Raw genomic sequence first — 27,951 nt, forward strand, 5'->3', positions numbered from 1 at the left:
CCCCTGGCCGTTCCTCACCTCAACCTACCCCCACTGCCTTCTGGGGAAACTGAGGCCAGAGGCACCAGCTCCCTGTGGAGGACAGGTACCCTCCAGCTGGGCAACTTGAGCCTCAGGGTCATAACCCCCTGCGGTGGCGGGCGCGCCCTGCCCCTGTGACCTGTCCATAAAGAGCTGTCCCCCCGGACACACGCAGACACTGCCACGCTTTGGGTAGAAGCACCATAAATATATTTCTGTGTAGACAGGACACGATAAATAGTTGGTAGAAAACAACATCCGCACGGAGCCTGCTCCGCCAGGGCTGGCCAGGGCCATGGACGGGGACCCCGTGGGCGCTGAGGTAATGTCTGGTGGGAACTTTCCTCTCAAAGAGAAATCCCCGTGGGACGCGCAGCCTTGCAGGGCAGCCCGGGGCTTCTGAGACCCGCCTGCCAGCCGCCCGGTCCGACCCCGCGGTGCCCAGGGCAGGGGGTGGGCGGCCGTCCCTGCCAGGTGTGGGCTAGGGACCAGGACCACGGGCTTCCCCAGGCCTCCGGGGTGTGCAGGGGGCCGTCAGCCCGTCCTCAGCTTCAGGACGCGGGAGCGCGGTTCCTTGGCGCTGGAGTAGACGAGGTAGGAGCCGGCCGCCGTGCGGAACGCCTCCCAGTCTCTGCAGCCGAAGGTGGGGAGGCTGTGCACCGCCACGAAGCCCTCATAGCCCTGCCACCTGCGGGAGACACAGCGTCAGCCTCACCCCTGCAGGCTGACCAGGGAAGCGCAGCGTTGCCCTCTAGGGCTGCACCCGTCCCTCCAACCCCTGGGTGCCCCTGGGCTGTGCGATCTCCCTGTGCCTACGGGAGGGACACGGAGCCTATTCAGCCTACGAAGAGGGAACCTGAGGCCCGGAAGGGGCCCCCTACCCTGTCCAAGACCCCGTAGCTCCTCATGTCCAGCCTGGGTCTTGCCAGCCCGCAGACACCCCCGTGGGTGGGGGACATGGGCGGGATCCCGGCCGTGCCAGAAGGTTGGTTGTTGGCGCTGAGCTGGGACCTCCCCCTCCTCCGGGGCCGGTGTGGACGGTGAGCGCCCCCACGCACGCCTGTCACCACACAGGTGTGGGGTCCCTCTGTTTTCAAAGGAGGTAGAAGCTCCTGGCACAGCGCCGGCCGACCGGCCCTGACCCCCGAGCCCGTCCATCAGGCCACCTGCAGAGTCAGCGGTTCTGGGCTGTGCCCCCACAAGCGATCTGTGGGCGGGTGGCGTCCCCAGGGCAGGGCGCTGGGGCCTAGCGTGGGAGGGTTTTCGTCTGGACACTCGTGCGGGTGACTTCGTGGGGAGCCGGGCGGCTCCTGTCCCCACGGCCCCGTGCGCCGCCCGCCACCCTCCTGCTCACACGCACTCTGCATTTTCTTCCTGCGCATGTCCTTGTCTCTGATCCAAATTAACACCGTCTTTTATCAAGTTTTCTTTGATTCTGAATGCGATGCTTCTTCCACAGAAACCCCGAAGGTTGGGAGTCGCCCCGGCGGCCTTGTGTGCGGAAGCCCCCACGGCCTCCCGAGCCCCTGCGCGGCCGACGTCGTCTTAGCCTCCCGCGGGCAATTCTGTTGTTCACGTTTTCCATTTGGATGTTTAATCCCCGTGAAGCTTGTTTCTCTCCACGACATGAGGCCGCCTATGGCCTCACCCCCTCCAGATGGACAGGAAACTACCTACGCTGCTTTGTTAAGTGACACGTCACTTGTGACACGTTCTTGTCCCGTGGACGATGAGCCCCTTGTCGTGACTGGAAGCCGCTGGCTGTCCTCTGGGCTGTGAGCCCCCCACCCCCGCGGGCTCACTTCCGGCACAACCGCGGCCGTCTCCACGCGGCAGGACTCTCCTTCGAGAGCCTCCTTTGTCAGAAATTTCTGGGCCGCCTTCGAAAATCTGTTCTTCCACATGAGTTCGCAAACTCATTTGTCCTCTTGGAAATTCTACTTTCTAGTAAGTTAGAAAGCTTAACGAAAACCGGTGATTTTTCTAGCGAGTGCGGATGCCCCGACTGTCTGGAGAGGAGGTGAGAGACGGGCTGCGCCAGTCGCCGCGGGAGAAATCAGGGAAGGCGCTCGAGAGACACGCCTGAAAAGAGCCAGGCCCGGGCGGCCTTGTGCGGGATTTCGGCCGGCCGCAGGGAGAACGGTCTGCTGGGGAGCAGCTCTGCGAGTGAACTAGCCCGGCCCACGGGCGGAGCTGGAGAGCTCGGCCTGTGTGTTTGCCGAGCTACGCTCCAGATCAGACGGGTAAAGGTAAGTCCCCGCGAGAAACGTCAGGCCCGCTCCTGCGCTTGAAGTCAGGCCCACGCGCTGGGACGTCGGCGGCGACCCCAGCCGCAGTGCAACACCGTTCGGGGCGCTCACCCGCCGCGGGAAGGCCCGGAGATCCAACCTGCATCGTTACGTCGGCAGGCGGGCGGAGAAGAGTCAGGCCGGCAGGAGGGACCCGGCCACAACGGGCCACATCAGAACCACCGGGACACTCGGACCGCTCCCATCCGACAGCGACACAGAGCTGTGGCCATGGCGCCCCTGGCCAAGACTGTTCTGGGATTTCTAGCTACTTCGGCAAACCAGTGAGGAGAACAAACATTAGAAATCAGGGGACAAAGCTGCCTGTGCTCCCGGGTGTAATTTTACCCCCAGGAACTCCATGAGATTCTTCTCAAGAAAAACTAGCCGACCTGAGATGAGAATTCGGTCGGGCGTCTGGACGCGGCGGTTAAATCCTGGCAGCAGCTGGAAACGGGAAGGGAAGGGTCCCCGGGGTTGCGCTCACAAACCTTGAAAGCCGCCCAGAGCGAAACGAATGCTGAGGCCCCACACTGTGTGAGACACGCAAACCTGGGCCGACGGGGTAAGGGCGTCCGGCCACCGTCCCGCACGGAGCTTCTCGCAGCGTGGAACCCCACGACCTCTCCCGCCACGGTGTCGGAAGCCTGCAGCTCCGGCCAGAAGCCCGCGGTGCGCGCGTCAGCGTGACCCCCGGGCCACCTGCCCTACTAGAATAGCGCGTCCCCAGCCCCCCGGGTAGACCCAGGGGGGAGGGAGGGGGCAGCCTTTGGAGGGTCTTTACCTGTAAATAATGCTGTTGACAGAGAAGGTGTTCCCGTCGAAGGAGTTCGCCACCACGAGGAAGTAGTCCTCTCCCACCGAGAAGAACTCCCAGTCCAGGGCGCTGCGGAGACGGGGGGCAGGCGTGAGCAGACCCGGGCACGGGCTCCGAGCCGGCTCTCCTAATCCCGGGGTCCCGTGACCCCCGAGATCCGGAGTGGTCTTCTCGCACAGTGAACCGGGTCTGCTCTGGGGAAGTACAACTCAGCTGTTTGCTTTTTTTTTTTTTTTTTTTAATTTATAAACTACAACTAGCATGAACTGTGTTACCTTAGCAGTTTTCCGTGGTCTGAGGACGTTAGTAGCACCGTGCAACCATCACCAGCGGCCGTCTCTGGGACTCCCGCTTTCCCAAACCCAACCTCGGTCCCCGTTAAGCCCCAGCCGGGCCCCCAGAGCAGGCGTATTTCCACTCTTCAGAGCCACAGCATTTGGTCAATTGTCCCTCAGCGGGCGGTGGACGGGGCCCACAGGATGGACCCACGAGCGGGATGGAACGTCGCTGGGCCGTGAAAAGCCGTGGAACCTGGGCTTGCGCCACACACGGAGGAACCTCGAGGACCGTGCCCAGGGAGGATGGCAGGCACCAGGGGTCCCCTCCCACGTGACTCCACGTGGACGAAACGTCCAGGATCGGGAGCTCCGTGGAGAAAGTAGACGGCTGACTGCCGGGCTGGGGAGGGGGAGGGACAGCCGAGTGGTGGGGGATTCCTCTTGGGGTGATGAAAACATCCTAAAACCACCTGGTGAGGGTTGCACGGATCTGCGAATTTAATGAAAACCATGGAACCGCGGCAAACAAGGGAAGTGCACGGTTGGAAAGCTGTAGGACCAAGGCGAGAGTTTGGGCCCCACAGTCACTCAGCTGCCCTGGGAGGAGCCCCGAGAGACCACGGTGCGGCCCCACAGACGGGGACACGCTTGCGCACCGGGAGCCGCCGCGTGCCCGGCTCTGGCCGTGCTGCCCCCGAGGGCAGCGTCGCCCCGTAAGTGACCGGGCCCTGCCTCGCCCCCGACCCCGGCCCCGGCCCCGGCGCACCTGCAGGTGGGAATCTCCTGGAACTTGACAAAGGTCTGCGCGGTGACGTTCAGCTCGTAGATGACCGAGTTGATGACGTAGGAGTCGTTGCGCACGCGCATCTCCACGTCGTAGCTGTGGCTGTTGGCGACCGCGAGGAAGACCCTCTCTCCAATGTGGAAAACCTCCCAGTCGGCGGCGCCGAACGTCTGGGCCGGGCGAGAAGGAGAGGAGTGTCCCTCTGCAGCGTCCCAGCTGGACCCCAGGCACGGCGTGGCAGGCACCGGACCGGCGGCCCTCCCCCCGCTGGCTTTGCTCACTTCCCATCCTCACGGCCGCCACCCCCGTTCTGTGTGTGGTGCCCAAAGGCGCCCACACCAGAGAGATCACCCGTGCCAAGTGCTTCTTAGCCTTCCGTGCCTCCCGCTCCCCCAGCCCCAGTGCTGCCCGTCCTGCAAGTTCCAGCCGCTAAAACACCTCTTCCGGGGAGCCCTCCCTGCTTCCTCCGGTCCCAGCTCTGACCTCTGAAGCAACCTCTAGGCACTTGTGTTTCTCATGACATGCTGTCCCAGGCCTGAGGCTTTGCCTGAGTCCGATCAACAGCCCCACCCCTGGGACCCCGTGCGTGCTGTTCCTCCAGAAACCCCTCATCACCCTCGAGGGTGAGGTGTGCCCGGGAAACAGGGCGGGACTGGGGACTGGTACGCGGGCAGTGCCGGCGCGCTGTGGAGCCTCTGGCCAGAGCGCACGCTGCATGAGCTGACTTGCATGGGGGCCCAGGAGGGGGACGTTTCTGCCCCGTTTGTGGCCAGCATCTCGGGGATTATGGGGTGCCGGTCCCCAAGGAAGGATGGGGCCAGAGGAGCCCAGTGCAGGCTCTGAGCCCCGAGGAGAGAGGTGGGGCCCGAAATAAATGGGGCATTTTCCTGGGGCGACGAGGGGGTCCATGCAGGGGAGGCCCTTTGGGCAACCGCATAGGAAGACTGAGGATGGAGGGGGTCAAGCCGGAGAGGGCGAGCGTGGCTCCCTGTGCGGGTCTGTGGCCGATGGAAGAACCGTCGGGGAGCCTAAGCCACAGCGAGTGGACGCCGCTGGGCTCTCGGCGCCCGTGTCAGCACAGAGGGGTTCCATTGGCCCCGTCTGTCCCCGTGGGCCACAGAAGCGGGCATGTGCGTGGACGGACATCCAGCCTCCAGTGCAGACCACACCGTCCCCTGCTGACCAGGCGCAAACACAGCTGAGCCCGCCTCACGTGGAGGCTCCAGACAGGGCCAAGGGCAGGCACACCCCACAGGGGCCGTGACCCCAGAATGAAGGGAATCCCGTGCACGCGGCGCGTGTTTGCCTGACTCCCCCCTCCTGCTGCAGGGACAGGCCCTCGGTGGGTGCAGCAGGCTGGCTGGCTGGGGGTCTCCAGGGGAGAGTCTGAGCTTCCAAAGCGGCTAGACATGAGAGGGAGCCCCCGAGACAGGAGGGAGCCCCGAGGGGGAGCCCTAATGTCGCCTCTCGACCTCTCGGGGTCTCGTCCAGCTCCTGAGCTCACACCTGGGGCCGGCGTCCAGGGACTCAGGGGCAGCCGCTGGGAGGCTGGAGGCTTCCGCAGAAGGCAAGAGCAATGTGTGATCGAGAGAAACACGGATCGGAAACGCGGCAACAGCGCAAACACCGCCGCTGCCCACGCAGGCCCCGCGAGGACTCTGGGGAGAGCCGTCGGGAAACGTGCCCGCGGCGAGTGCAGAAGCGGATGTTCTGCAGCGTGAAAACCGCGGGAGCCGAGGCGTCGTCTCTAATGGAAATGTCGTGTCTCAATTCGGACGCTCGCGGGACGGGACAGTTCCTGGGCCGTCCCGGAGGGACAATGAGGCAACCGCAGGGAGACCGTCCGGAGTCGTCTGAACGGAAGCGCACGACGGGGAAAAGAGGTCCTAAGACACACGGACAGAGCCCACGCCCCGCGGGACCATGTGATGTGGTCGGGCACCTGTGGGAGGCAGGAGGAGGAGACAGAGGACCTTCACCAGCACGAGGGCTGGACTGTTTCCAGACTGGATTAAAACCACCAACCACAGGTCCGAGAAGGTCAGAGACCAGCGCAGAGTAAGTAAGAGACCCATGCCTGGACACGTCGAGTCCCCGTAGCTGGCGCAGAAGACAGGCTGAGAAGCTCGAAGGCAGCGGGAGACGACACGTCCTGGACGGCAGGGCGTGGGGACAACGGGGCAGCGACACCGGGGACGAGGGGAGCTCAGCGTCCACGGGAAAACGTCCTCCGCGTCATCGAATGGAAAACACGGGTGGGAAGGTGAGGGTGTGCGGGCGGACGTGCGGCCCAGGGAGGTGAGCTCCCTGGCCCATCTGTGACCTGCTTGGGTGTCACTGTCCTCACTTGCAAACTCGGGATGTGCGGCCCAGCCTGCCTGCTTGTCCCCTGTCCAACCCCAGCCACAGGACCAAGACCAAAGTGCGTGGCTCGAGGCGGCATTCTCTCCACGCCCAGCAGAGGGGGCCGTTGTCTGCCGGGGCCCCTCTGACCTCGGAGAGCAGTCCTCCCGCGGTCCGCAACGGGCCCTACTCCAGCGGCTCCAGAAACAGGTCTGGACCTGTCCTGAGGAGCGGAAACAGGTGGGTTTCGGCTGAAACAGTAAGACTCCCTGGACACGGACAAGGGGACGTGGACCCCCGGCGGTCACTGACTCGGCGTGGGCGCCGGGGGCTGGGCTCAGGCCTGTCTGGATGAGCGTGTCTGTGGCTCCACAAGGGGCGCGGGGTCTGTCCCCTGGGGTCGCCTCACATCCAAGCAGGCTCACGGACTCCTGCGGCCCACGAGCCGTCAGCATGGTCCCCAGGACACCTGCTGGGGACCCACGCCCGCGCGGAGAGTCACACGGGCGCGAACGGGAGCGTCAGTCCACCGGACCACAGACTGCCTCCAGCCCCGCGCTGGGGAAGCTACACCACGGGGAGACGCACGTGTACAAACACGCGAGTCTGCAGCCCCGCAGGCACACATACGTACCCACGCCACACGTTCCTGCGTGCACACACCCGCACACACACTGTACCCACATACCCACACACACCTGCACACACACAGGCATGGGCACACCCGCAGTGATGTGGCCACAGGTGGCGTAACACCCCCCCCCCCGGGCACCAGGGCTTCCCTCTGCTCCCAGCCACAGAACCTCAGCCCGCTTACTCGCCTTCAGGGCCAGCATGGAGGTGCGTGCAGACGGGGCCCCGAGGGGGGCTGTGGGAGGCTCCCGGAGCGCGGGCAGAGGAGGTGCCGGGGTGGGCGGATGGCCAAGGGGGTGGCTGGCAGCAGAAGACAGGGAGGAGCCCTCGGTGCCTGAGTGGTTTGAGGGGTGTCGCCTGCCCCTGCTCCACGCCCCCATACAGCAAGGACTGGGGTGCCTCATGCACTTCCAATTCCAGGTAAGCAGGGGTTTCAGTCTGTGTGTGTCCTGTGCACTGCTGGGGACAGACTTTACGAAAGTTATTCACGGTTTACCTGGAGCCTAAGTTGAGCTCGGCATCTGGGGTTTTATCTGGGCACAGGGTGGCCAAGACCCCCAGGAGGCCTCCCGGGGCCACAGCCATTGGCCGTCGATGACCCCTTCCTCCCCACGCAGGGCTGCTGGAGCCCCTCCCAGAACAAGGCCACCCCCGCACCCTCGGCTCCGAAGCCAGAGTGGGGAGCATCTGCCTGACGGGGGGAGCAAGGGCCTCGGGCCTGCTGTCAGGCGGCTCTGGGACCCCAGGCACACGAGGGACTCACAGGAATTCCCACATCAGACAGGCCTGCCAAACCCTGCCTGGCACCCGGCGAGGTGGCCGGCACCTGCTGGGCTGGGCGGGCCCCTCCCGCCGTCCCTCTGCACGGAATTCCCCTGGGCCTGTCCCGACTGCCCCCGGCACAGTGCCTGTCTGCCCGGGCGCCTTGCCAGGATGATGGCTTTTCAGGGACTTGGCAGCCAGACACACCTGGAGTCCCCAACAGCCTCCCTCGTGGGTGGGTGGGCTCCCAGTGGCTCAGGCTGGGCCAGGAGGCCCTTGGGTTCTGGCTTCAATGGAGCAAAGCATCAAGGTCGGGAGTGGCCGGGGGCAGGACAGGGAGGCAGGTGTGCTGCCAAGGGAAGGCGGGCGGCCCCCAGCGGGCCCCAGGGCAGGGCTGCTGCCAACCTCACGGAAGGCAGTCGGCCAGGGTGGGTGAACTCCAGTTCCGGGGGCTCTGGGAGAGCAGCACCCTCCCTGGCTGATCTCTGGGTCTCCCCCAGGCTGCCTGCCCCCCCGAGCCAACAGAAGGCACCAGGAGGCAGCCTGCGTCCCAGGGCCACCCCGCCGTGCTGACCCCGAGGGGCTCTGCCACCACCCAGCTTGCAGGCACGGCTGTCATCCTGCGAACTCTTGTCTGCCTCCCAGCTGCTTCCGGACTCTCACGCACTCGGTGCAAACAGAGCCTCTGACGAGCCCCAGCTTCACCCGCTGCCCCCACACGCACTCTGACCGCCAGCTCCCCTCAGCCCGTCCCTCCCTCAGCGGCTGCCCCCGTCCCTGGCACCTGAGACTTTCCCCCGGGAGTCCTGGGGGCGCTCTGCCAGCCCCTCGCGCCCATCAGCCCGCCGCCCGGGGCCACAAACCCCGACGTGGTCAGCGGCTCCCTCCCCTCCCCCACGCCCCATGCTGGGTCCACATCTGATGACCGTGACCGCCGGCCCCACGCCCGTGAGCGCAGGAGGCTGGATTTCCCGTGGACAGAGCTCCTGCCTTCCTGGACACACCCAGCCCCGGCCCCCTTGGCTCTACGATGAGGAGGCCCAGTCATCGGAGCCCTGTATCTGCCCCCCGCTGTAAGATTCCGGAATTCCTGGGGGGATGCTGTGAGCAGCCAGCATCCCATTCACAGGCCACCAGCCCCGTATGGCCAGGGCGTTCCTTGCGAGCCGACCTCGGGTGCCCAGCGTGCCCCAGCTCCTTGCCAGTACCGTCCTGCGGGACGTCCTTAGACACCGTCGGCCCCACGCCCGGCCCCGCCCTCTGGAAAAGGACCCCGAGGTCTTTCAAAGCTCCCGGCCTTGCCTGCTTCAAAGCACACGGTCACAAAAGATGTTGTAAAACTTCAAACAGGAAACACTCAGGCAATGCCAGGATCTAAAAGGATTTAAACACAGTGGGGGGATCGCTGGCAAGCCATGAAAGTGGGCTGCTGCGGGGCTGGGCCGGCAGGTGTGAGGAGATGGGCGCACAAGGGAAGGCCTTGGGGTTCTGCAGGGCACAAAGTCGCTGGTCCCCCGGGGCCTCCCTCGGTGGCCTGCAGGGCACGAAGTCGCTGGTCCCCCGGGGCCTCCCTTGGTGGCCTGCAGGGTCGGGGGACGGTGGTGCCCCCAGAGTTCTGGCTCCTGGGAACCCCCGCAGACTGGGGCAGGTGCTCAGAGGCTGCCCCAAAGTATAGAACAGAGGCTGCCATCGGGGCTGGCTCTCAACTGATGTCGCCGGGCATGGAGTCCTGCAACCACGGTCCGGGAGCCTCTCCCACCTGCCTTCAGCGCAGGCTCAGACCCCGGGAGGGTCTGCTCAGCAACACTCAGTCTCTCGTCCCAGCCCCCGGCGGACGGAGAGCTCTCAGAGGGACGAGCCACGCTCACAGGTGCGGGGAGAACACAATGGCCCCAGGGACCCCTTCCAGGGCCCCAGTCCAGACTCCGGGCTCCCCCGCAGTGATGGGGCCTCGTATGGACGGATGGACGGATGGCCCCCCACACCCCTCCCGTGCCCCCAGCTGGGTCCCCTTGCTTCCCGCCTCCGTGTTCTCCTCTGTGAACTGGCCTGCGGGCGAACCGCGAGCCAGCTGAGCGAGGGCGACCGCCGATCTGCCTTCAAATCTCTCTACCAGCAGCGGAAAGGCTTTCCAGAGGGGGAGCAAGAAAGGTTGGCACCCGTGGGAATCCCAGCGTTTCTGGCCTGAGGCCTTCAGGAACAGGAAAAACCACGTCCCAAGCACAGGGCAGGGCCCACGGCCATCCAGTCTTGCCGGCTGGGGAACCCGGCTTATCGTCCGGGGTCTGGGCCCCTGGAGACAATGTGGCCCCTGCCTGGGGGCTGTGGGCGACTGTACCCCTTAAGGGCTCCCCGGGAAATGCCTCTGACTCCTGGAGCTCTAGGGAGAACACACGGCCCTACTGTCCTTCACCACCCCTGCCCTTGTCCCTCTACCAAGGAGCCCCAGCACAGACACTCAGTGTCGGACCCCAGACCGAGCCTGCGGGCTCTGTCCACGGGGCGACTCCAGCATCGAGATGTCCCTGTCAGCACTTACGGAGTCCAGACCATCTCCCCGTGTCACTCCCGCCGAGCCCTGCCAGCGGTAGGAGGAGCTCCGTGCCACCCCAGCGACAGTCCCCACACGCAGGTCAAGCAGACTCTGTTGAACAGTGACCACCCTGCCCGTGGCTCCTCGCACACGAGCCCCGGAGTGTTGCCCGCGGCGGCGGTCCGAAAGCCGGGGATTGCCGCTGCAACCCCAACCCGTCCCACTCCCCTCTTTTCCCTTTTTGGGGAAGAAAATCCCCATCTCTGCCATGACCTTGTGTTCCAGCCTCGCGCAGGTCCTGCCCCTCCCCGGGAGCTGTTCCGTCCTGCTCTATGACCCGGATAGCCCCCTGGGGACGCCGTGTCCGCAAGCCCCTCTCGGCGGCGTCTGCTGCGGCTCCGTCCCTCCGTCCTGCCTTCACGCCAGCCGGCCGCGCGTCCATGCTGTCCTCGTCTTCCCCAGCCGGCCCCGGGCCTCTCCCCGCAGACCAATGGGACTGTCCTCACCACCATCTGGGCGGAGCCGCAGCTCCCACTCCGATTCCCGGTGTCTGGTGACTCCGGTGCACGCAGGCGCACACGTCGTGGGCCGCGCCCCCCACCCGGTTTCCGTGTCCCACGCAGCTGCGCCGACCAGCCAGCGCCGACACCGGGTGGGGGCTGACGGCCGGTGGGGGCTTCCCGCCTCTCCTCGGATGGAGAAGCCACACGGCAGAGGAGCTTGTCACCCTTCACCGGGTGGGGACTAACCCTCGGTCGTGGCCTGGGTTCCTTCTCCCGCCCACGGCACAGCACACAGACTTCAGACTGGAAGTGGTCTCGTTCGGAACCCAGGGGAGAAACCCGCGGAGTGGCAGCCTGAGCCTCGCAGATCTGGTCTCTGGGGCCAGCGTCCCCCAGCGGCCGGCACGGTCCCGGGTCTGGGAGCCCCTTGATGGCTCATTGCTCTCCGCTCCCGCGTCACTCCTTCTGGGTCTCCTGGGTTGATGCCCTCGGTCTGTCTCATCTTCTCCTGCATCTAGATGTTTCCCCCGCCTCGACTTTCCAGTCTGGTTGACACGTATCTTCCTGTAGGGCCAGAAACCCTCTTTTTAATGCCCAAGAACTGTCCCTTCATAGCATCTGGTACAGACTTTACGAAGGTGATGTCTCCTTGAGTTCTTCTGAAGGTAATTAGAATTTAAAGGGTAATTAGGGTAATTGCAATTTTCAAAATCCCTCGTGTTCCTAGAGTTAGCTGGGTTTGGTCCGGCGCGGGTGCACGTCTATACACGAGCTCGACTGTTTCGAGTCTCGGTCCTTCACCGAAGCCTGGAGGTCCCCCGCTGTCCGTGCGTGCTCCTGGGGAGGATGGCGGCGGGTGGCTCTGTCCCTGCCAGGCGGTGCCTCCGGGAGCAGCCCTTGATGAAGAAGGTGGTTCTACCAGGGCCTTCGGTTCAAGTGCAGAGAGTTGGGATCCCGGTGCTGGTAGCCACAGGACGACGATCTCCCGGACACCCTCCCAACCCGGCAGGAGCCTGAGTCCTACCAAACGCGCGGTTTCTCGGTTCTGCTCAAGACCCGGCCAGGGTGGCCACGCGGCCGCAGGCAGCTCCCTCCTCGCTCATTACGGGACCCTGTTCTCGGGACAGGTCGGGGCCTGCTCCCTGCTCCCGCCCACCCGCCAGCTCCTTGGAAGCACTCATCCCGCATGACCCTACAGAATGAAGCCTTCCGTTCCCGCGGTCGCCCCCCCGCGGGCCCCCGATGCACGGGCACGTGGACCCCCTCCCCCAGCTGGCCTCCACACGACATCCTGTGCGGTTCTGCCATGAGCTGCCGTGTGCCTGTCACCGGGCAGGCCCTTCCACAATGGCTCTGGGGCCCGTCATCCGCCCCAGCCCGTGCATCCAGGCCTCACTTCAATTCCCTACGTGGCCACCCAGGATCGGCTCCCAGACACTCCGGCACCACCTTCTCATGGGCTGGGCACTCGTCCCACACCAGCCGGCTGCTGAACCCTTTCCAGTTGGCGAACCCACGCCCAGCCCCGTTGTTGGGCACGGCTCTGCCCCGGCCAGCCCACCTGGCATCTGGGGTCCTGGCCTCACGGCGATGGTGGGCGTCGTGGAGGGAGCTTGTGCTCGACGATCTGTCCACCGCTGGGCGCCCATCCCGGCTCGGCCAGGTGCCGGTCCCGGGACCCTGTGCCCCGGCGCCCCCGGGGCGTGAAGGGAGAGTGCGGGCGGCTCACAGGGCGGTGGTGAGGGCCGGCTGGGCGGAGGGGGTGAAGCTCCGGGCTCCCGCACTTTCCGCCAGCCTGGCTCCGTGCTCAGCCCCCGAGGCCTGCACAGAGGCCGTGGCCGCGAGGACTCCTGCCTGCCGCCAGCCCTCTTCTTCTGGGCGCCCCGTCTCCAGAGTCGCAGCCCCAGGAACCCCCTCCTCCTGCCAGGGAACTCGGGGCCGTGCCTCGTGCTCACCCCAGGCCGCCTTGTCCCACACGAGCTTCAGTGTCACTCCGCGGCTGCCCCGGACCTCCCCGCGCTGGGCACACGGCCCAGCCACTCCCTCCTGCCCACGGCCACGAGGGGCCACTCTCTTGGCTCTTCTCGGCGGCCTACACATCGCGGACCCGGCCGCCTCCCGCGGCCCCACCCTCTGCGGCTTGCCCTCGTGTCCCTCCCCGAGGGAGCCGCACTGACTGCCAGGCAGACAAGCAGAGGATGTTCCGGAAGGATTGGGGAGGAGGAGTCCTGTCGGCGGCGACAGCTCTCCACGGTGATTGCAGTGAGCAGAGAACGCGGCCCGGAGCTCCATCGCGAGCCGGGAAGGCAGCCAGCGCCCGCCCGGTGTCCCAAGATGGGTGGCGTGCGTCCCCACCCCGCCCCTGCACCTGCTTCCCACGACCCTCAGCCAGGCCCGGAGCCTGCACGATGGCGTCCCGATAGACCCATGTGGCCCCTCGCTCCTCTGCACTTTGCCAGACTGCCCGTGGAGCCTGCAAGCCGCTGAGGGACTTCACGGTTTGAAGGGACAGTGGCCAGTGCTGTCCCTGCCCCCATACTTGGGCCCGCTGGGGCCCTGCTGCCTGGCTTCCCTGGGGCAGGACTCTGATGCCCACGGGCCCTTCAGACGGTCAGGGCCTGGCCAGGGCCCACGAGCCCCACTGAGCACCCCGCGCTGCCCGGGAAGCTCCTGCCAGAGGGAGGGCAGGGCCGCCTCCTACCTCAGTGTCAGGCTCATCTCGGGGCAGCACGGGCTCAGCCTGAGCCTCCCGTGGGGGGCAGTGCTTGGTGAGGGCCTGCAGCCAGGCACCAGTCCTGGCTCTCCGGGTCCCCTGTCTCTAGCTGCCGCGTGGCAGAAGCCAGGTGGCCAACGGAGGCGGGACTCGGGGCTCCCACGGCTCCTTACCAGGAAGGCCTGGAAGAGCCGGAAGGAGCCGAGGAGCCAGACGTACAGGTGCGAGTGCAGCTTTGTAGACGTGCCGTTGAAGGCGTTGGCCACCACCAGGAACGAGTAGGGCCCCACGGTGAAGAACTCCCAGTCGTAGGCGCCGGACGTGGCGATGGTCTGGTTGGCTTCGAAGAGGCGCGTCCTCGGGTTCCACTTGTAGATGACGCTGTCGATGTTGTGGTTGTCGCCTGCGAGCCAGCGGCCGCTGTGAGGGACGCCAGGCAGACGTCCCCCAGCCGTGGTCACTCAGGCCATCACCCCAGAAACCAGGCCCCCAGCCCCGGCCAGGCCTGGCCCCCACTCTGCACCTGCTGCGTCCCAGGGTTTGTGCCCAGAAGGCACGAAGCAACGTCCCGCATCCCTCCAGCGACTGCCCGCACACTGTCCGCAGCCGTCCCTCTGCCCGCCCAGCAGCTGACCTTCCCACCGCCCCAGCCCGCCCAGGAGGAGGCTCGTTAGTGGGTTAGTTAGCTGCTTCGTTTCAAATGCGGTGGTCGGGCCCGCATCCCCGCCCCCACTGTGCGGGCCCCCACGCAGACGGTGCACCTGTCCTCCTGCCTGGACGGGAAGGAGGCGCTCAGGTGTGTTCACCCGGATGTCACCGGGCCAGGTGTGATTCGTGATTTGTTAACCAGGTGGAGACAGACTGGCAGGTGAGTCAGCCTCCCCCTCGCCCCACCATGGATTCCTTCCGTGTGCGTGGCCACGGCCTACCTTCCCGGTGGTTGGCCACGGCCAGGAAGTGCTCCCCAGCCACCTCGAAGGCCTCCCAGTCCCGGGCGCTGTGGGTGGGGACCCTCTGGTAAGGCGTGAAGCGCAGCTTCCTCTGACTCCACTTGTAAATGACGGAGAACTCCTGACCCTTCTCATTCGGCTCGAAATTAGCCACAGCCAGGAAGACCTGAAAGACAGAGCCCGGGACGCTGGCTCTGGCGTGGGTGCGGGGACTGCCGCTGCCGCGCGCCTGTGTCCCTTCATCTCGTCGTCAGCCCGTCGCCCCCATTTCCATCCCCAGGCTTGGCAACGGCTTCATGCACAGACTGTCCTCCGTGCCTGGCCTGCGACAGGCCCGGAGGCAAGCCGGCTGGGTGTGTGGGGCTCGTCTGCTGAGCCCAGGAGCGGGCGTGCATCTAGGAAGCCCTGCTCCTGCGTCAGGCACCGGACAGAACTTCCGCCCTTGTCTTGGCTGAATTTTCTAGTATTTCTTTGAGGCAACGTTAACATTTTTTATATGAAAATAACCCAAAGGCCAGAGCGCTAGTCAGCCATTCGCCGTGCAGGACGGGGAGCGCCACTGGGCTGGGGCGGACAGCGGGAGCGGGAGCGCAGAGCCCTGTCCATTCTGCTCCCCGGCCATCCTGGGGCGGGCCATGGTGAGGGCAGGTTGTGCCTGGCAAACACGAGCTGTGGGTGAGCCACTGGGGGCTGGGGCGCAGGACAGCCGCCCCAGGACATTGCCCCTGGAGCCAAGGGTGTAGACGGAGCTGGTAAGACAAGGCATCGAGAGGAGGGCGTCCCTCGGACCCCTGCTCCTTCTGGCCCAGGCTGCAAAGGGCCTGCCCGCGAGGGTCTCACCCCCAGCTCCGGCCCCGGCCCCCCGCCGGAGTCTGGCCCCTTCCCCAGAGGTTCCCACCTCATTGACCGGCTCCTCAAATGGGCCAACGAGCTTTTAGCTCAGCCCCGTTGGGTCTACGTCGAGCCGGACCGCAGGGTGGACGCGGTCTCGTCTCCATTCTGCAGGAAGCCAAACAGACTTCACGTGCTGGGATTAGAGACCCCGGCCAACTGCCCCACCGGGTAAGCTGCCGAGAACCCAGGTAAGACTCGGAAACCATGAGAAATACATTCGCGGATCATCCGCGCGAGCTGTCCCAGCCTTTGGGTTTTCCCGAGAGGAGAAGACCGAGACGGTCGCTGGCGCACACTTGCCTTTTTCCCGATGGTGAAGTGTCTCCAGGACTGGGCTTGGTGCGTGCGGATGTTCTGGTATGAGGCGAACTTGCCGTCTGTCCACTTGTAGATGGCAGACGTGGCTTTGCGGTTGGCAGCCGCCACGAAGAGCCCGGCCTCGGGGATGGCAAAGACCTCCAGGCCCAGCGTCTCCGAGGTGGTGAGGAGGCTCTGCTGCTCCTCCACATAGTCCAGCTTCTCCCTGGCCGCTGCGGCGATCGGAGCCGGTGAGGGCCTCCCGGAGCGGGAGCGCGACCCCAGGGTCCCACGCCCAGACACCCCTCGAGTACACAAGGGACTGGGGTCAAGACTCGCAAGCGGCGGCCGCAGCCAGCTCCCGTGTCCTGCGGGCAAGGGCCTCGGGTGCCCTGGGCAGCCTCGACTTCTCATCCTCACGCGGGAAGGCACCGCCAGGAGCGCTCGGGGGAACCGCACACCTCCAGCTCCCGCATCACCGCCTGATGTCTGTGATCCGAGGGCGGACGGGGCGCCAGGAGGCTGCCCCCTGGGGCCACGGGGATGAGACGCGCAGGGGGGACGAGCCCTGCCCACATGACGCACGCAGGCCTGCTGGCCTGGGGGCTCGCTGCCCGCTCCCAAGCAGCACTGGCTCGAGAAGAGCCCCAAGTGCCAGAGCCCCCTCACCTGCTAACACGGAGACCCACTCGCTGCCCACGCACAGGAACAGCCCCTTCCGGCTGGCGTCGAACCAGAACTGGGCGGCCTCCTTCCTGGTGCACGGAGGCCGGGAGCCTAGCGTCACCTTCACGTCCGTTTCTGGGGGAGACAGGGAAGGGGAGCGTCCAGGCGCAGGTTCCCTGGAGGAAGGTGGAGCTGGGAGGTTGCCCCCGGCCCGGGCAGTCCTGCCGCTGCCTCTGCACCCACGCGGGGACCGTGAGGACGCAGGGATCTCCAACACGGCCCCCGGGAGGAAGTGAGGCCCCCACGGCAGGGCGGAGGCCGCGAGGCTCACAGCCTCCCTGCCCACCGTCCCCTGGAATATCCTCAGTCATCACGGCCTGAGGCTAGTTTTGTCTTGTTCCCCGGCATTTGACCCCATCACTTCTGATGGCTCCACCTCCGCTCGGGTCAAGCCACATGGTCCTGAGGACGCTGCGAGACGGATTCACAGCGATGTGGGCGCTGCTGCCCGCGCTGGGGACACCTGGGCTCACAGCCTGCCTCCTGCCTCTTGTTCCGAGCTGGAACTGGACAGAAGCAGGAAATTTCCACTGGGCAGGGAAGTCATTTTCCTCTGGGTCTCTTCTTTTACAATAAAAATTATTCAAAATACAGTTACTATAAAATTATTCCAAATATCATGGCGATAAATGGCATCGATGTAGACTATCTTTGGAAAGATTTACTTACTTTACAGCAAGACAGAGCAGCAGTGGAGGGGGAGGGGCGGGGGGGGGAGCAGACTCCCCGCTCAGCACAGAGCCCAATGTGGGGCTCGATCCCAGGACCCTGAGATCATGACCTGAGCTGAAATCCAGAGCCGGATGCTGAACCAACTGTGCCACCAGGCACCCCAATCTGTAGACTATTAAAGTGCTCCCCAACGTGAACAAATAAAAAGCAGCCGGGGGTGGGGTGGGGCGCCTGGGTGGCTCCGTCGGTGGAGTCCAACTCTTGGTTTCGGCTCAGGTGATGGTCCCAGCGTCCTGGGATCGAGCCCCGTATCGAGCTCCCTGGTCAGCAGGAATCTGCTTCTCCCTCTGCCCCGCCCCCTCTTTCTCTCTCTCATTCCTTCTCTCAAATAAATAAAGTCTTTAAAAAAAATGGCAGCAGACAAGCCAGTGTTGCTGGGACTTGGGAAACCCAGGCCAGGACTGGATTGTGGGGGTGATGTGCTCGGGGCTCCCCGACTGATGGAGTGTGACCCTGAGGCTCGGGAGGGGCGGGGGCTGTCTCCCTGGCGGAGTGTGGGGACGCGGCTGCTCCGGGGCAGGGGTGTGGCTTACACAAACCGCCCCGACAGGACCTCTCTACCTGGAGAGCACACAGGCACACACTAAAGAGAGCAGGGCAGGGGACCCTCGGGGTCCCCCGGGGTGGGGGGCTGAGGTGTGGCTGTCAGAGGCAGATGGGGACAAAGACCTCACATACTGGTGTGGGGGCAAAGCAGGCGGCAGATGAAAGTCCGAAGGCCCAAGGGGAGGAATGTGACGTTAGGGAACAGCCCCTGGCGTCCCAAGCAGGACCAGCAGTTCCCTGGGGACACCACCCAAGTGGGGTTTGGCGGCCACTGGGCAAGCCTCCTGGAGGAAAGGTGGATGGTGCTGGCTGGTTTGACGGAGACAGTCCTTCTGTTAATTTGGTGATCACTCTCCTGTCTGCTCCCAGGGGACGTGGGAAAGCCACGAGGCTCGTGGGGCCACCATCAGTGAAGGGGAGTGGGTGGCGTTGACCTACTAACCATAGGGATATTTTAGCACCTCATTATCTTCTGGCTTCCCTGGGATACCCTGCAGGACAGGAGGGATGGACAGCACGGCCAGCTCGGCACTCGGGCAGGGACAGAGCCGCGGGGTGGCGTCTGAGCCGGGCAGCAGGACCAGCTGCCTCACCAAGCCCTGCGGAGAGACGGACGGCGCGTTCAGAACCTCGTCCCCAGAGTGCCAGGACCCCAGGGCTCAGCCTCTCTGGACCCTGGGGGAGGGGTGGGAATGGAGGATGGCAGGTCCCTCGACCTCCAGAGCTAGGAGAGAAGAGTCTGCTGATTGGCTGGGGGTGGGGAGCGCTGAGAGCAATGGTGGGGAATTCTCTATCATTCTAAGGTAACTGAGTCACGGAAGGGGTTTTTCCTGTGAACTGACCTAGGGTGACTGGGCTGTATTGCTCATCCAACCATCTGTCCTTTTGTCTGTCCATCCGTCCGTCCACCATCCGTCCGTCCACCCGCCCACCCACTCATCCGTCCACGCAAGCGCGCCATCCATACCTATTCACCAAGCGCCTATCGTGTCTCAGACACGGGTCTAGACACAACACAGCACGAAACAAATCCCTTGCGCTCAGGGAACAAGCTCTCCCGGCTGCAGTCTAGGGGAGAGGCAGGTGCCAAGCACCCGGGGTCTGAGGGCGGTCGGGGCCGCAGGGGATGGGTGCGAGGCCCACCTCCGCTGAGGGGTGGGGGATGGTTTCCACAGAAGAGGGCACAGCAGGCCCCTGAGGGTAGAGGGTGTCAGCTGTGGGGGCCGTGGCCACGCGTGTGTCAGGAAGAGGGAACACGGCAGAATGTGCCTGGCCAGTAAGGGGTCCCAGTGCAGCCCAGAGTCCCTGATCCGCGTGGCACACAGCCCGCCTGTCAGCCGGAGCGTGAGGACAGCAGGCCTGCAGGGACAGTCCCTCTGTGAGCACTGCTGCTGCGGGCGGGAAGCCCCTCCCGTACCGTGAACAGGCCTTTGGTCCTCTTCCTGCTGCCGACGAAGAACCGGGCTCCTCGCACTGACAGGCCGGCCGGGAAGGGCACGTCAGCCATTCTGGAACCATGGGAGGGTGGTTTTAGGGCCACGGGGTGTGGCGGGGGCCGCAGTGTCACAGCCCATTTATGGAGAAAAGGGCCGGGGGGGCAGCCCGGGCAAGATACTGGCTTCCCGGGGCGGCTGTAACGATCACCACGCACGGCGGGGCTTCAACAGCGGACGGTCCCCAGCTCCGAGGCCGGAAGGGCGGGTTCCTCTGGCCTCTTCCAGCCGCTGGGGGCTTCTGGTGGCCCTGGCTTGGAGCCCATGCACCCCTCAGCCTCTGTCTGCGGGTGGCCTTCTCTTGCCTCTTCTCTTCTGAGAAGGACACTAGACTCTGGACGGGAGGTCATCCAGGACGACCTCAACTGAACTCGATCACACCTGCAAAGATGGTCTCCAAGCAAGGTTCTATTCTGGGGTTCTGGCAGACCTCAGTTGGAGGGACGCTCTCTGCCCCAGAACAGGAGTCGTCCGCAAGTGTGGCTGCGGAGTTGTCCATACAGTGGCTCCTCCATCTCTCGGGAACCTACCGTGGCTCCCACTGGCATTGAGTCCCCAGTGCCCACCCTCCCCCAAGCCTGCGGGGGAGCAGATGGTGTCTGGGAGGGAGGGGTCCCTGCTGGGGACCTGGAAGATGTTGGAAACGTGGCCAGAGCTGGACTTTGATGTGGACACGGCGGATGAAGCTTGGGGTTGGTGGGGGGAAGGTGGGTGTCTGCTAGAGGGGAAGGTCTGGCTGAGCCTCTGGGGTGGACGGGCCAGGCGTGTGCTCTCTCCTCACTGCCTCCTGCATCTCGACGCCGTACCCTCCCGTAAACACACCTGCCCCTTCTAGCCTTGCATCCGGCTACAGCAGGCCACCGTGCAGCCGGTTCCTGACCGCCATCCCAGAATGCGCCGTGTTCCCATGGCAGCTCTAATCCCAGCGCGCCCTCCATGCACCCGCGAGGCCTGTGAGGCCTGATCCCAGGGCCCAGATTCCTCCTCGGCCCCATCGGCTGCAGCCCCAGCTCCTTCTGTCCCCTCCCTTGGCCCACGCTCCTCCCCGTCACAGAGCTGTCCCCACTGCTGGGTCCCCACCATCATCGCCCAGTAAAGGCCCTGCCGCACCTGGGGGTCCCGGAGGGCACTGGTAGTAGAGATGTACTTAGACCAAGTGTGTGAATGAATGCAAGGATTCTTTTCATTGTGGACTAAGTGTCCTCTAAGAAAGCAGCGTGAGAGTCGACCTTTGCAAGTAATATTTGAAATAATGATAGATTTAACGTAAACAGCACAATTTATGATTTAAAAAAAAAAAGAGTGCCCAGCGCCCCTGAGCCCTGCTGGAAGCTGAGGGTGAGAGGGGTCGTCAGCAGCTGGCAGGGCTGTAGGGCCCTCTGCCTCCCTCCCTGGTCCAGCCCAGCACCCAGGGGACTGCGGGCCAGGGAAGGCGCTCTGGCCTCCGCGGGCCTGGGGCTGGGGTGGTGCTGGCATGTCTAGCTGGAGCTGTAGTGGCCGCGCACTCCCTGGGTCCCGACCAGCAAACCGGGTCTTGGGTCCAACGATGTGCTGACACCACAGAGCCGAGCCGGGCTCGAGTCGGGTGCCGGAGCTCCTGGTGGGTTTGCTCTGTGGGCTTTTGCAACGTGATCATGCTCTGCGGGCGCGCCCCTCCCCCAACCCCTGCCACATCCAGCGCCCCCGGCCTGGGATCCTGCGTCCGCCCCACCCACCCCGCCTTTCCAGGGGATGGGTTTGGTCCCGGACCCCCGATGACCCTGTGTTCCTGCCCCAGAGCGTGGTTCCCAGAGGCTGTTTGCCCACAAGCCCAAGTGCCCAGGGTGGGCACTGCACAATGCCGGCCGTGCCTGGGACAGCCGCCCCGCCCCGCTGCCCTGGGCGCGTCTGGGCAGGCGTTGCACAGCCCCGTGCCCCCTCCCCGGGCGTCCTGCTACCTACATGTCCACCGGGAGGCCGCAGTCCGTGGTGAGGGAAAAGGATCCTTCGGACACGGCCAAGACCAGCGTGTGCCACTGGCTGTCCATCAGAGCGGGGCTGCGGAAGGTCACCCGGGTTTGCCAGGCCCCCGCCGTGTCCTGGCTGAGGAAGAGGAAGTGCAGCCGGGTGGGCGAGTACCGCAGGCCCAGCAGCAGGGCATCCGGCTCCTCTGCCAGCACTGTGAACAGGTACTCGTTCTTCTGAAAGACAGGGTGAGGCCGGAAGGTCAGACAGGGGAGTGTGGGGCCGGGGAGGCTGGGCAGGAGAGCACGGGGCGAGGGAGGGGAGGGCAGGGCCGGGGAGGGGAGGGCAGGACAGGCTCACAGGCAGGCCCTACTGCGGTGGCCCGGTCTGTGATGAAACCCACCAGCCCTGCTCCCACCTATCGGGACGGCTACTCTCCAACGCGCAGGACACGTGCTGGCAAGGCCGTGGGAAATGGGGCATTGGAACGGGGCGTGGAGGCACGCCCTGGGGACCGGGGGTTGCCGCTCGCTGTAGCTGTTGGGGAGAACAGAGGGACAGGCCCTGGAAACCAGCGCAGGATCCAGCAAATCCTCTCTGGGCCAGAGCGCGGAGGGAGGGGTGGGTCCCGGGGAGAGGCGGCACGTGGACCCCATCGTCCACAGGCGCTCACGTGCAGAAGCGGCCCAGGGGACCCGTGGTCGGCCTGTGGGAGGCACGGCTACTCAACGTTGGACACGTCCCAGCATTCACACGGATGACCCTGGAGGCCGCACACTAAGGGAAGTCGGCCAGTCCTGCAGGACACGGACCACACGGTCCCACTTCCGCGAGGGGCCCTGAGCCGCCACGTGCAGAGACAGAGCCTAGAACAGGGGTGTGGGGGCTGGGGCAGGAGCGGCCGTGGGGCTCCGCAGGGAGATGGGAAAGTCTGCACCCGGACGGTGGGGACGACTGCACGAGTGTGAAGGCCACACCTCGCCTCCCAGCTTGGACCACGCACATCTGAGCACCCGTCGGAGGCCCTCAGGGGCCCCAGCTCCCAGTCCACCCCAGCTGGCAGCTCCAAGCTGGGCACCAGAGTGGGCGTCGAAGCCAGGCTGCAGCGTCTCCCGCAAGCCTCCATCTCCTAAAACCACGACCCCCGCCCGGGCTACAATGCCGCGGACATAGTACAAGCCGGCAGAGTCTCCGTATTCGACCTAATACCTCACCCAGGAACACACACTTGGCACATGCGGGTCACACGGCCCGTGGTGCTGAGGGGACACGGAGGCCCCATTGCTTTCCAGGCTGGGACGGGGCACCCGGACAACTTCCATGGCAGGGGAGCTCTCTCCCATGTGGCCACTCTCAGGGAGGGGGAGGCGAAACGTGGAAGCCAAGAACCACAGTCAGGATGAAATCCTCACGGTGGAGCTGGGGACAGGAGACAAGAGGCCGGGAAGGGGCATTGGCGTCATAGCCACGGCCCTGCTGGGACAGGAATGCCCACGTCCCGGGTTCTGGCTTTGGGCACGCAGGGTCCAGCAGCCCTGACCTTCCTGGGCCAGGGTGTGCCTCCCACCCTGGGACCCTGCCCTGCGGGATTTCTCAGTCCCCCATTCCTAGAAATGTTCCCGGATGGAGGAGACCAATGTCTGCTCAGACCCCTGCACCCCCACCCCCATGAGGGTCGGAAGAAAGGAAGCAGATGCGCTGGTGAGTGAGTTTATTGGGGTGTCTGAGCAGGCACCGAGAGGTCAGCAGTTGAGGCCACGGGACCCGAGCCGAGAAACTGGGAGGGAAGGGCGGGGGACCCGGAAGTGCTGGAGGCCCTTCCTGGGAGCAGGAGCCCTGGAGGGCAGCGGGGTCAGCGTTCTGGGGAGCTATTAGGTCAAGGTCAGGTCAGCAGAGTGGACGCATGGTAGACGCTGTCCTGAGTGTGGGCAACCACCTAACAGGTCAGGACCGGACTGAGGGGGTGGGGAGGACCACGGTCACTGGGTGTGTCCTGAGCCCAGCTGGCCCCGGGGAAGACGGGCCCCGTCAGCAGCAGGACTTCTGGGCCGAGGCGGGCACGCAGCAGGCGGGCCTGCACACGGGGCGGCAGAGCAGGGACATGCAGGAGGACGGTCTGCAGCAGGACGAGGAGCAGGGGCTGGGCTGGCAGAAGGAGGAGGGCCCGGAGCAGACAGGGGTGCAGCAGACGGGCTTGCAGGAGACAGGGGTGCAACAGACTGGCTTGCAGCAGACAGGGGTGCAGCAGAGGGGCTTGCAGCAGACAGGGGTGCAGCAGACGGGCTTGCAGCACACAGGGGTGCAGCAGACGGGCTTGCAGCAGACAGGGGTGCAGCAGACGGGCTTGCAGCACACAGGGGTGCAGCAGACAGGCTGGCAGCAGCCTTCCTGGCAGGGGGAGGAGCTGCAGCAGGAGGGCTGGCAGCTAGACTGCTGGCAGCATGAAGAGCCTGAGCAGGGAGAGGCCTCACAGCAGACAGGGGTGCAGCAGATGGGCTTGCAACAGACAGGGGTGCAGCAGACGGGCTTGCAGCAGAGAGACACGCAGCAGTCTTCCTGGCAGGGGGAGGAGCTGCAGCAGGAGGGCTGGCAGGAGCTGGTGCAGGCTGGTTGGCAGGGGCTGGACCCGCAGCTCGCAGGGGTGCAGATGAGCGTCAGGCAGGAGGGGGCACAGCAGGAGGGGGCACAGCAGGGGGGCTCGCAGCAGCTCTCTGGGCAGTCGTCCACCTGCCAGGAGTCGGGGCAGGCGTTGCTGGAGCAGACGGACAGGGTGGATGCGGCCATGGTGGGGCGGTGGGGCTGGAGGACGCTGTGAGTTGAGTGTGAGTGTGTGTGTGAGTGTGAGTGTGTGTGTGAGGCGCTGGTTGTCTGTCGGCTTTTATACCCGCCGAGGTGTGTGTAGTCCAGCAAGAGGCTCCGTGAGACTTCCCCTTCCTCGTGGCTGTTTTGGCTGAGCCCTGGGAGTGCTTATTACCGCCGGTTTATGTACACGAGAGCGTCTGCTTGTAAAATGCCTGTTGTGGTTGAGGACGGGGTTGGCCCCTGACTTTGTTTGGGTCTTTAAGCAAACAGCACGGGAACAACCTAGTGTCCTGCAGCCCCGGCCGGACAGCCTGCCCACCGCGTCCTGCTCTCGGCTCCGGTTTGCGGGGCGAGTTGGGGGCTGGGCGTGGGCAAAGGCTGCGAATCCCAGTCCCGGGAGCAGGCAGGACGCAGAGCCAGGACAGTGTGCGCGTCCGCTGCCGGCGCCCCCAACACGGAGAGCTGCGTGGCGGCGATCAGGGTTGAGCGGGAAGGCGGACACCATGTCTCAGCCCGGAATGACCGAGAAGGAACGTGGAGAGCTTCAGAGGAAATGAGGGCGCGCTCAGGATCCCGTGTTCCCCGCACGAGCCTTCGGAAGGACGGATCAGGACCCGGAACGCGTCTCAGAGCAGAGCGGTGTGCGGACGTGGGGTTCTGACCAGACGTGGGAGGAAGCGGACAGAAATCGGTGCACGTGTCGGCACACGCGCGTGCTCGCTCCCCGACCTCAGCACCCTCGATGTCTCCGGAGAGGCTGGCATCGGCTCGCCGCTCAGCAAAGACGTGCGACCGGCTCTCCAGCGTTGGAGGGGGAGGGGTCGGACCACGGCCTCTGTGCCCCCGGTGAGAGCAAGGTACAGCCCTTCCCAGCTAGAGCTGTTCTGGAAATCTGCCGCCGAGCACCGCTGGTGGGAGCATCCCCAGACCAGCTGGTCCAGCAGAGTCAACGCCGGAACAAAGAGAAGGAAGATATAGAAAATAATCAAGAGAAAAAGAAAATCAGCCCAAAGCAGATTGCGGGTCCTGCCATCTCAGGGAGAGGCACGCGCCCGCTTGACCCGACAGCCAAGCCGCGGCTCCCTCCACGGACAACGCACTTGGTGGCGCTGGGTGGGACCCCGAGTCCCGGCGGTCGCCCACGCACCGCCCCTAAGCCATGCAGAAGGTCCCTCGTGCTCCCCACCCTAGCAACACCTCCCTTTGCCCCAAACCCTTGTGGCCACCGACTCTCGGTCACTGCCCTTGTGGCTTTTCCAGAATGTTCTATAAAGACAGTGTGCAGCCTCTGGGGTCTGGCATCTTGCATTTAGCAGAACCTGCTTGTGCTTCCAGGGCTGAGGGCCGGGCGGCCGTGCCCTCTCTTTCGTCCGATCGCGTTCCGGGGCAGGCCGGGGCCATAGTTCGGTGACTCTGCCGCCGGGTGGAGGACGTTTCCGTCGCGTTCTGTTTTGGAGGGTTACGAGCGAAGAAAGCGGCCGCAGCATCAAGTACCGGTCTTTGCCCGGCAGCGGATTTTTGTTTCTCCAGGGCACACATGCAGGGGTGGCCTCGTTGCGTCATGGGCTCAGGGCAGGTGCAACGTAATCAGAAACTGCCAAACGATTTTGCCAAGTGTCCATGCCGTGCTGCGCTCCCTCCAGCGGCGTACAGGGGCTCGCGTGGCCCTGTGTCCTTGCCAGCCCTCGAAGTTGCATTTTTTGGTTCCATATTGGCCATTCTAACAGGTGTGTGCGGTGTCTTACTGCAGTTTAATTTGTGTCCCCTGATGACTAATGCTGGGTTGAGACCCTTGAATGCGCTTTCTTGCCAAGCTTTCCGAAGTGCCCGAATGACGCTACGTTTCCCCCAGCGCTGCTCGAGCTCCTCTCTCCTCCAAGCCCCCGCCGGCTACCCCTGGCTGAGCTTTGCCGTCTTGGCCATCCTCAGAGGCACGTTAGGGTACCTCCGTGGGGTCTACTTTGCACCTCCCTGACGACTAATGGTGTGAGTTGTCTTTTTATGTGTGTATTTGCCATCCACTTGTCTTTTTGGTGTTTCTTCAAATGTTCAGGCCCTTCCTTTTTTAAGGTTTTCTTGACAGTGAATTTTGAGAGCTCTTTATGCATGTTGGATATGAGCGCCATTGGACTTGAAGAAGGTGGGCGTCAGGGCACCAAGCCCCTCACGTCGAACATTCGTGTGTACAGATGTGTACGCCCCCCAGAAACAGAACTGCCAACAGCCTCCTGTAGACCAGAAGTTCTAGGATAACACGGAGTTGATGGACACATACGTGTCTTCTTACCATAAAGTGAGCTGGAGAAGAAAATGCTCTCAAGAAAATCATCAGGAAGAGAAAACACGCGTGCAGTAGGGTACGGATTTACTGGGGAAAGCCCCGTGGGAGTGCGGGCTCGCAGTCCAAGCCCGTGTGGCGCGAGGGTGGGCTGCCCTTGGCTCGGATGCGACTTGCGAACATTTTCTGCCTTTCAGGGTCTTGGCAGTGTTTCTGGGAGAGCAAAAGGGTTCAATATGGGTAGAGACCTCTTCATCGATTTTCGTCTTCTTCAGATCGTGCTCTCGGCTATAGCCCAACTCAAGGTCACAACAATTCTTCTGCTGTTGGCTTCTAAAAGTCTAAAATGTTTACATTTTACATTTAGGGCTATGGTCAGTTTTTATGAAGTTTTTACACTAAGTGTGAGGTATGGGTCAAGGCTCCTTTTTGGTTTTTTGGATTTCGACGCCTAGTCGTTGAACGACTCGGAGACTCACCTAGCGGCGAAACTTTTTTATTAATCGCTTTTTTCACCCTCCTCCTCTCTAACCCCGGGCGCATGCATTTTTATACAGGCAGTGTTAACCAATCATAATGCAGTGCTCATGCACCTCCCGCGTGAGTGAACCTAAATGAACAGTCAATCATATTCAGTCCCTTACAGCTCTTAGAGTAGGCCTCCTGTACTGGCTCCCGACATCTCCCCCTTTTTTATTTATTTATAATGGCTGAGATTGTGCCTGTCTTAGGTTGCCAATCCTCAGCACACATGCTTACCCGTCATCGGGTACTCTCCCTGGTCGAAGAGCCCCTGTCTTAGGTTGCTATGGTGTGGGATCAGTCTTACCCGTCTTTGACTACCGATCTAGAATACTTAGCCATATCTGGGGGGAGGTACCAGCCTCAGGAGCCATCATGGCTTGAACCATGAGGTGTTATTGTCGTTGATTGTGACGGACACGGCCACACACCCAACGTAACATTAGTACGTTAGCTGTGATTAAGAGAACAGCCATGGCACCAAGTCCAGCCCACTGTTTGAGGAACGAAACAGATTGCTGTAACATTTTTTTTCCACTCACTAACAGGTGCAATAGTTACTTTGGTAGAATTTATGGATATAATTTGAGCTCGTAATTGCCTAGTTAATTTTTGAAATTGACGGGTCCAGGTACCATTAAGCATATTTCCTAACTGTCTAGAGAGGTTAGCTGCTAGGGATAAGTTGTTATGAGCTATAGGGGTGATACAAAGTCCGGACATATTATGTATGCATCCTATCGACACAATTGACTCTAGGATATCAAGTTGTTCCTGTACAAGATCAACCCTTTGATTTACAATAAGGATCCCAGCATGCAAATGTCCGTTAATTTGTTCTTGCGTAGCCAATGCTTCCGCGACCATTCCTGTGACGTTGTTGAGCGCAGCTGCTGTCTGTACCGAGGTTGTCAACGCTACCGAGGCAGCAGTAGCAGCGGCGGCAGATGCTGCAATAGCTGCATTAATGGCTGCTGTTATTCCAAAGTCTCGTGTATGTCGAAGCAGCACCGGCAGGTTGTCGGGGTTCACCTGTACTGGCATCGGGATATACGTCGGTATCTTGGCTATTACTGCCGAGTCTCCCACCGT

At 63.6% G+C, this 27,951-nt stretch overlaps 2 protein-coding genes across 2 annotated transcripts in view; both read right to left on the reverse strand.

The window, feature by feature from the left end:
- Positions 1-214: 214 nt before the first annotated feature.
- TSPEAR (thrombospondin type laminin G domain and EAR repeats) overlaps positions 215-27,951 on the reverse strand; it is a 201,714-nt gene continuing 173,977 nt past the window's right edge. Inside the window, exons 3-12 of the mRNA XM_059164925.1 lie at positions 21,255-21,493; positions 19,238-19,328; positions 18,263-18,419; positions 16,486-16,617; positions 15,820-16,049; positions 14,605-14,791; positions 13,849-14,078; positions 4,171-4,358; positions 3,094-3,195; positions 215-709 (exon numbers count right to left, since the gene is read on the reverse strand). Of these exons, the coding sequence (XP_059020908.1) occupies positions 556-709; positions 3,094-3,195; positions 4,171-4,358; positions 13,849-14,078; positions 14,605-14,791; positions 15,820-16,049; positions 16,486-16,617; positions 18,263-18,419; positions 19,238-19,328; positions 21,255-21,493 (1,710 nt within the window). The 3' untranslated portion in view covers positions 215-555. The remainder of the gene's footprint in view (positions 710-3,093; positions 3,196-4,170; positions 4,359-13,848; positions 14,079-14,604; positions 14,792-15,819; positions 16,050-16,485; positions 16,618-18,262; positions 18,420-19,237; positions 19,329-21,254; positions 21,494-27,951) is intronic.
- Positions 23,286-24,041, reverse strand: LOC131825457 (keratin-associated protein 10-9-like). The gene has a single exon (XM_059164915.1). The coding sequence runs from the start codon at positions 24,039-24,041 to the stop codon at positions 23,286-23,288; it is 756 nt and encodes a 251-aa protein (XP_059020898.1).

The sequence above is a fragment of the Mustela lutreola genome, chromosome 2, assembly GCF_030435805.1.
Source record: "Mustela lutreola isolate mMusLut2 chromosome 2, mMusLut2.pri, whole genome shotgun sequence".
Classification (NCBI taxonomy): Eukaryota; Metazoa; Chordata; class Mammalia; order Carnivora; family Mustelidae; genus Mustela; species Mustela lutreola.

Bases quoted from the DNA above. Each gene is read 5' to 3' on its own strand.
- LOC131825457 (XM_059164915.1), bottom strand. From the start codon at position 24,041: ATGGCCGCATCCACCCTGTCCGTCTGCTCCAGCAACGCCTGCCCCGAC.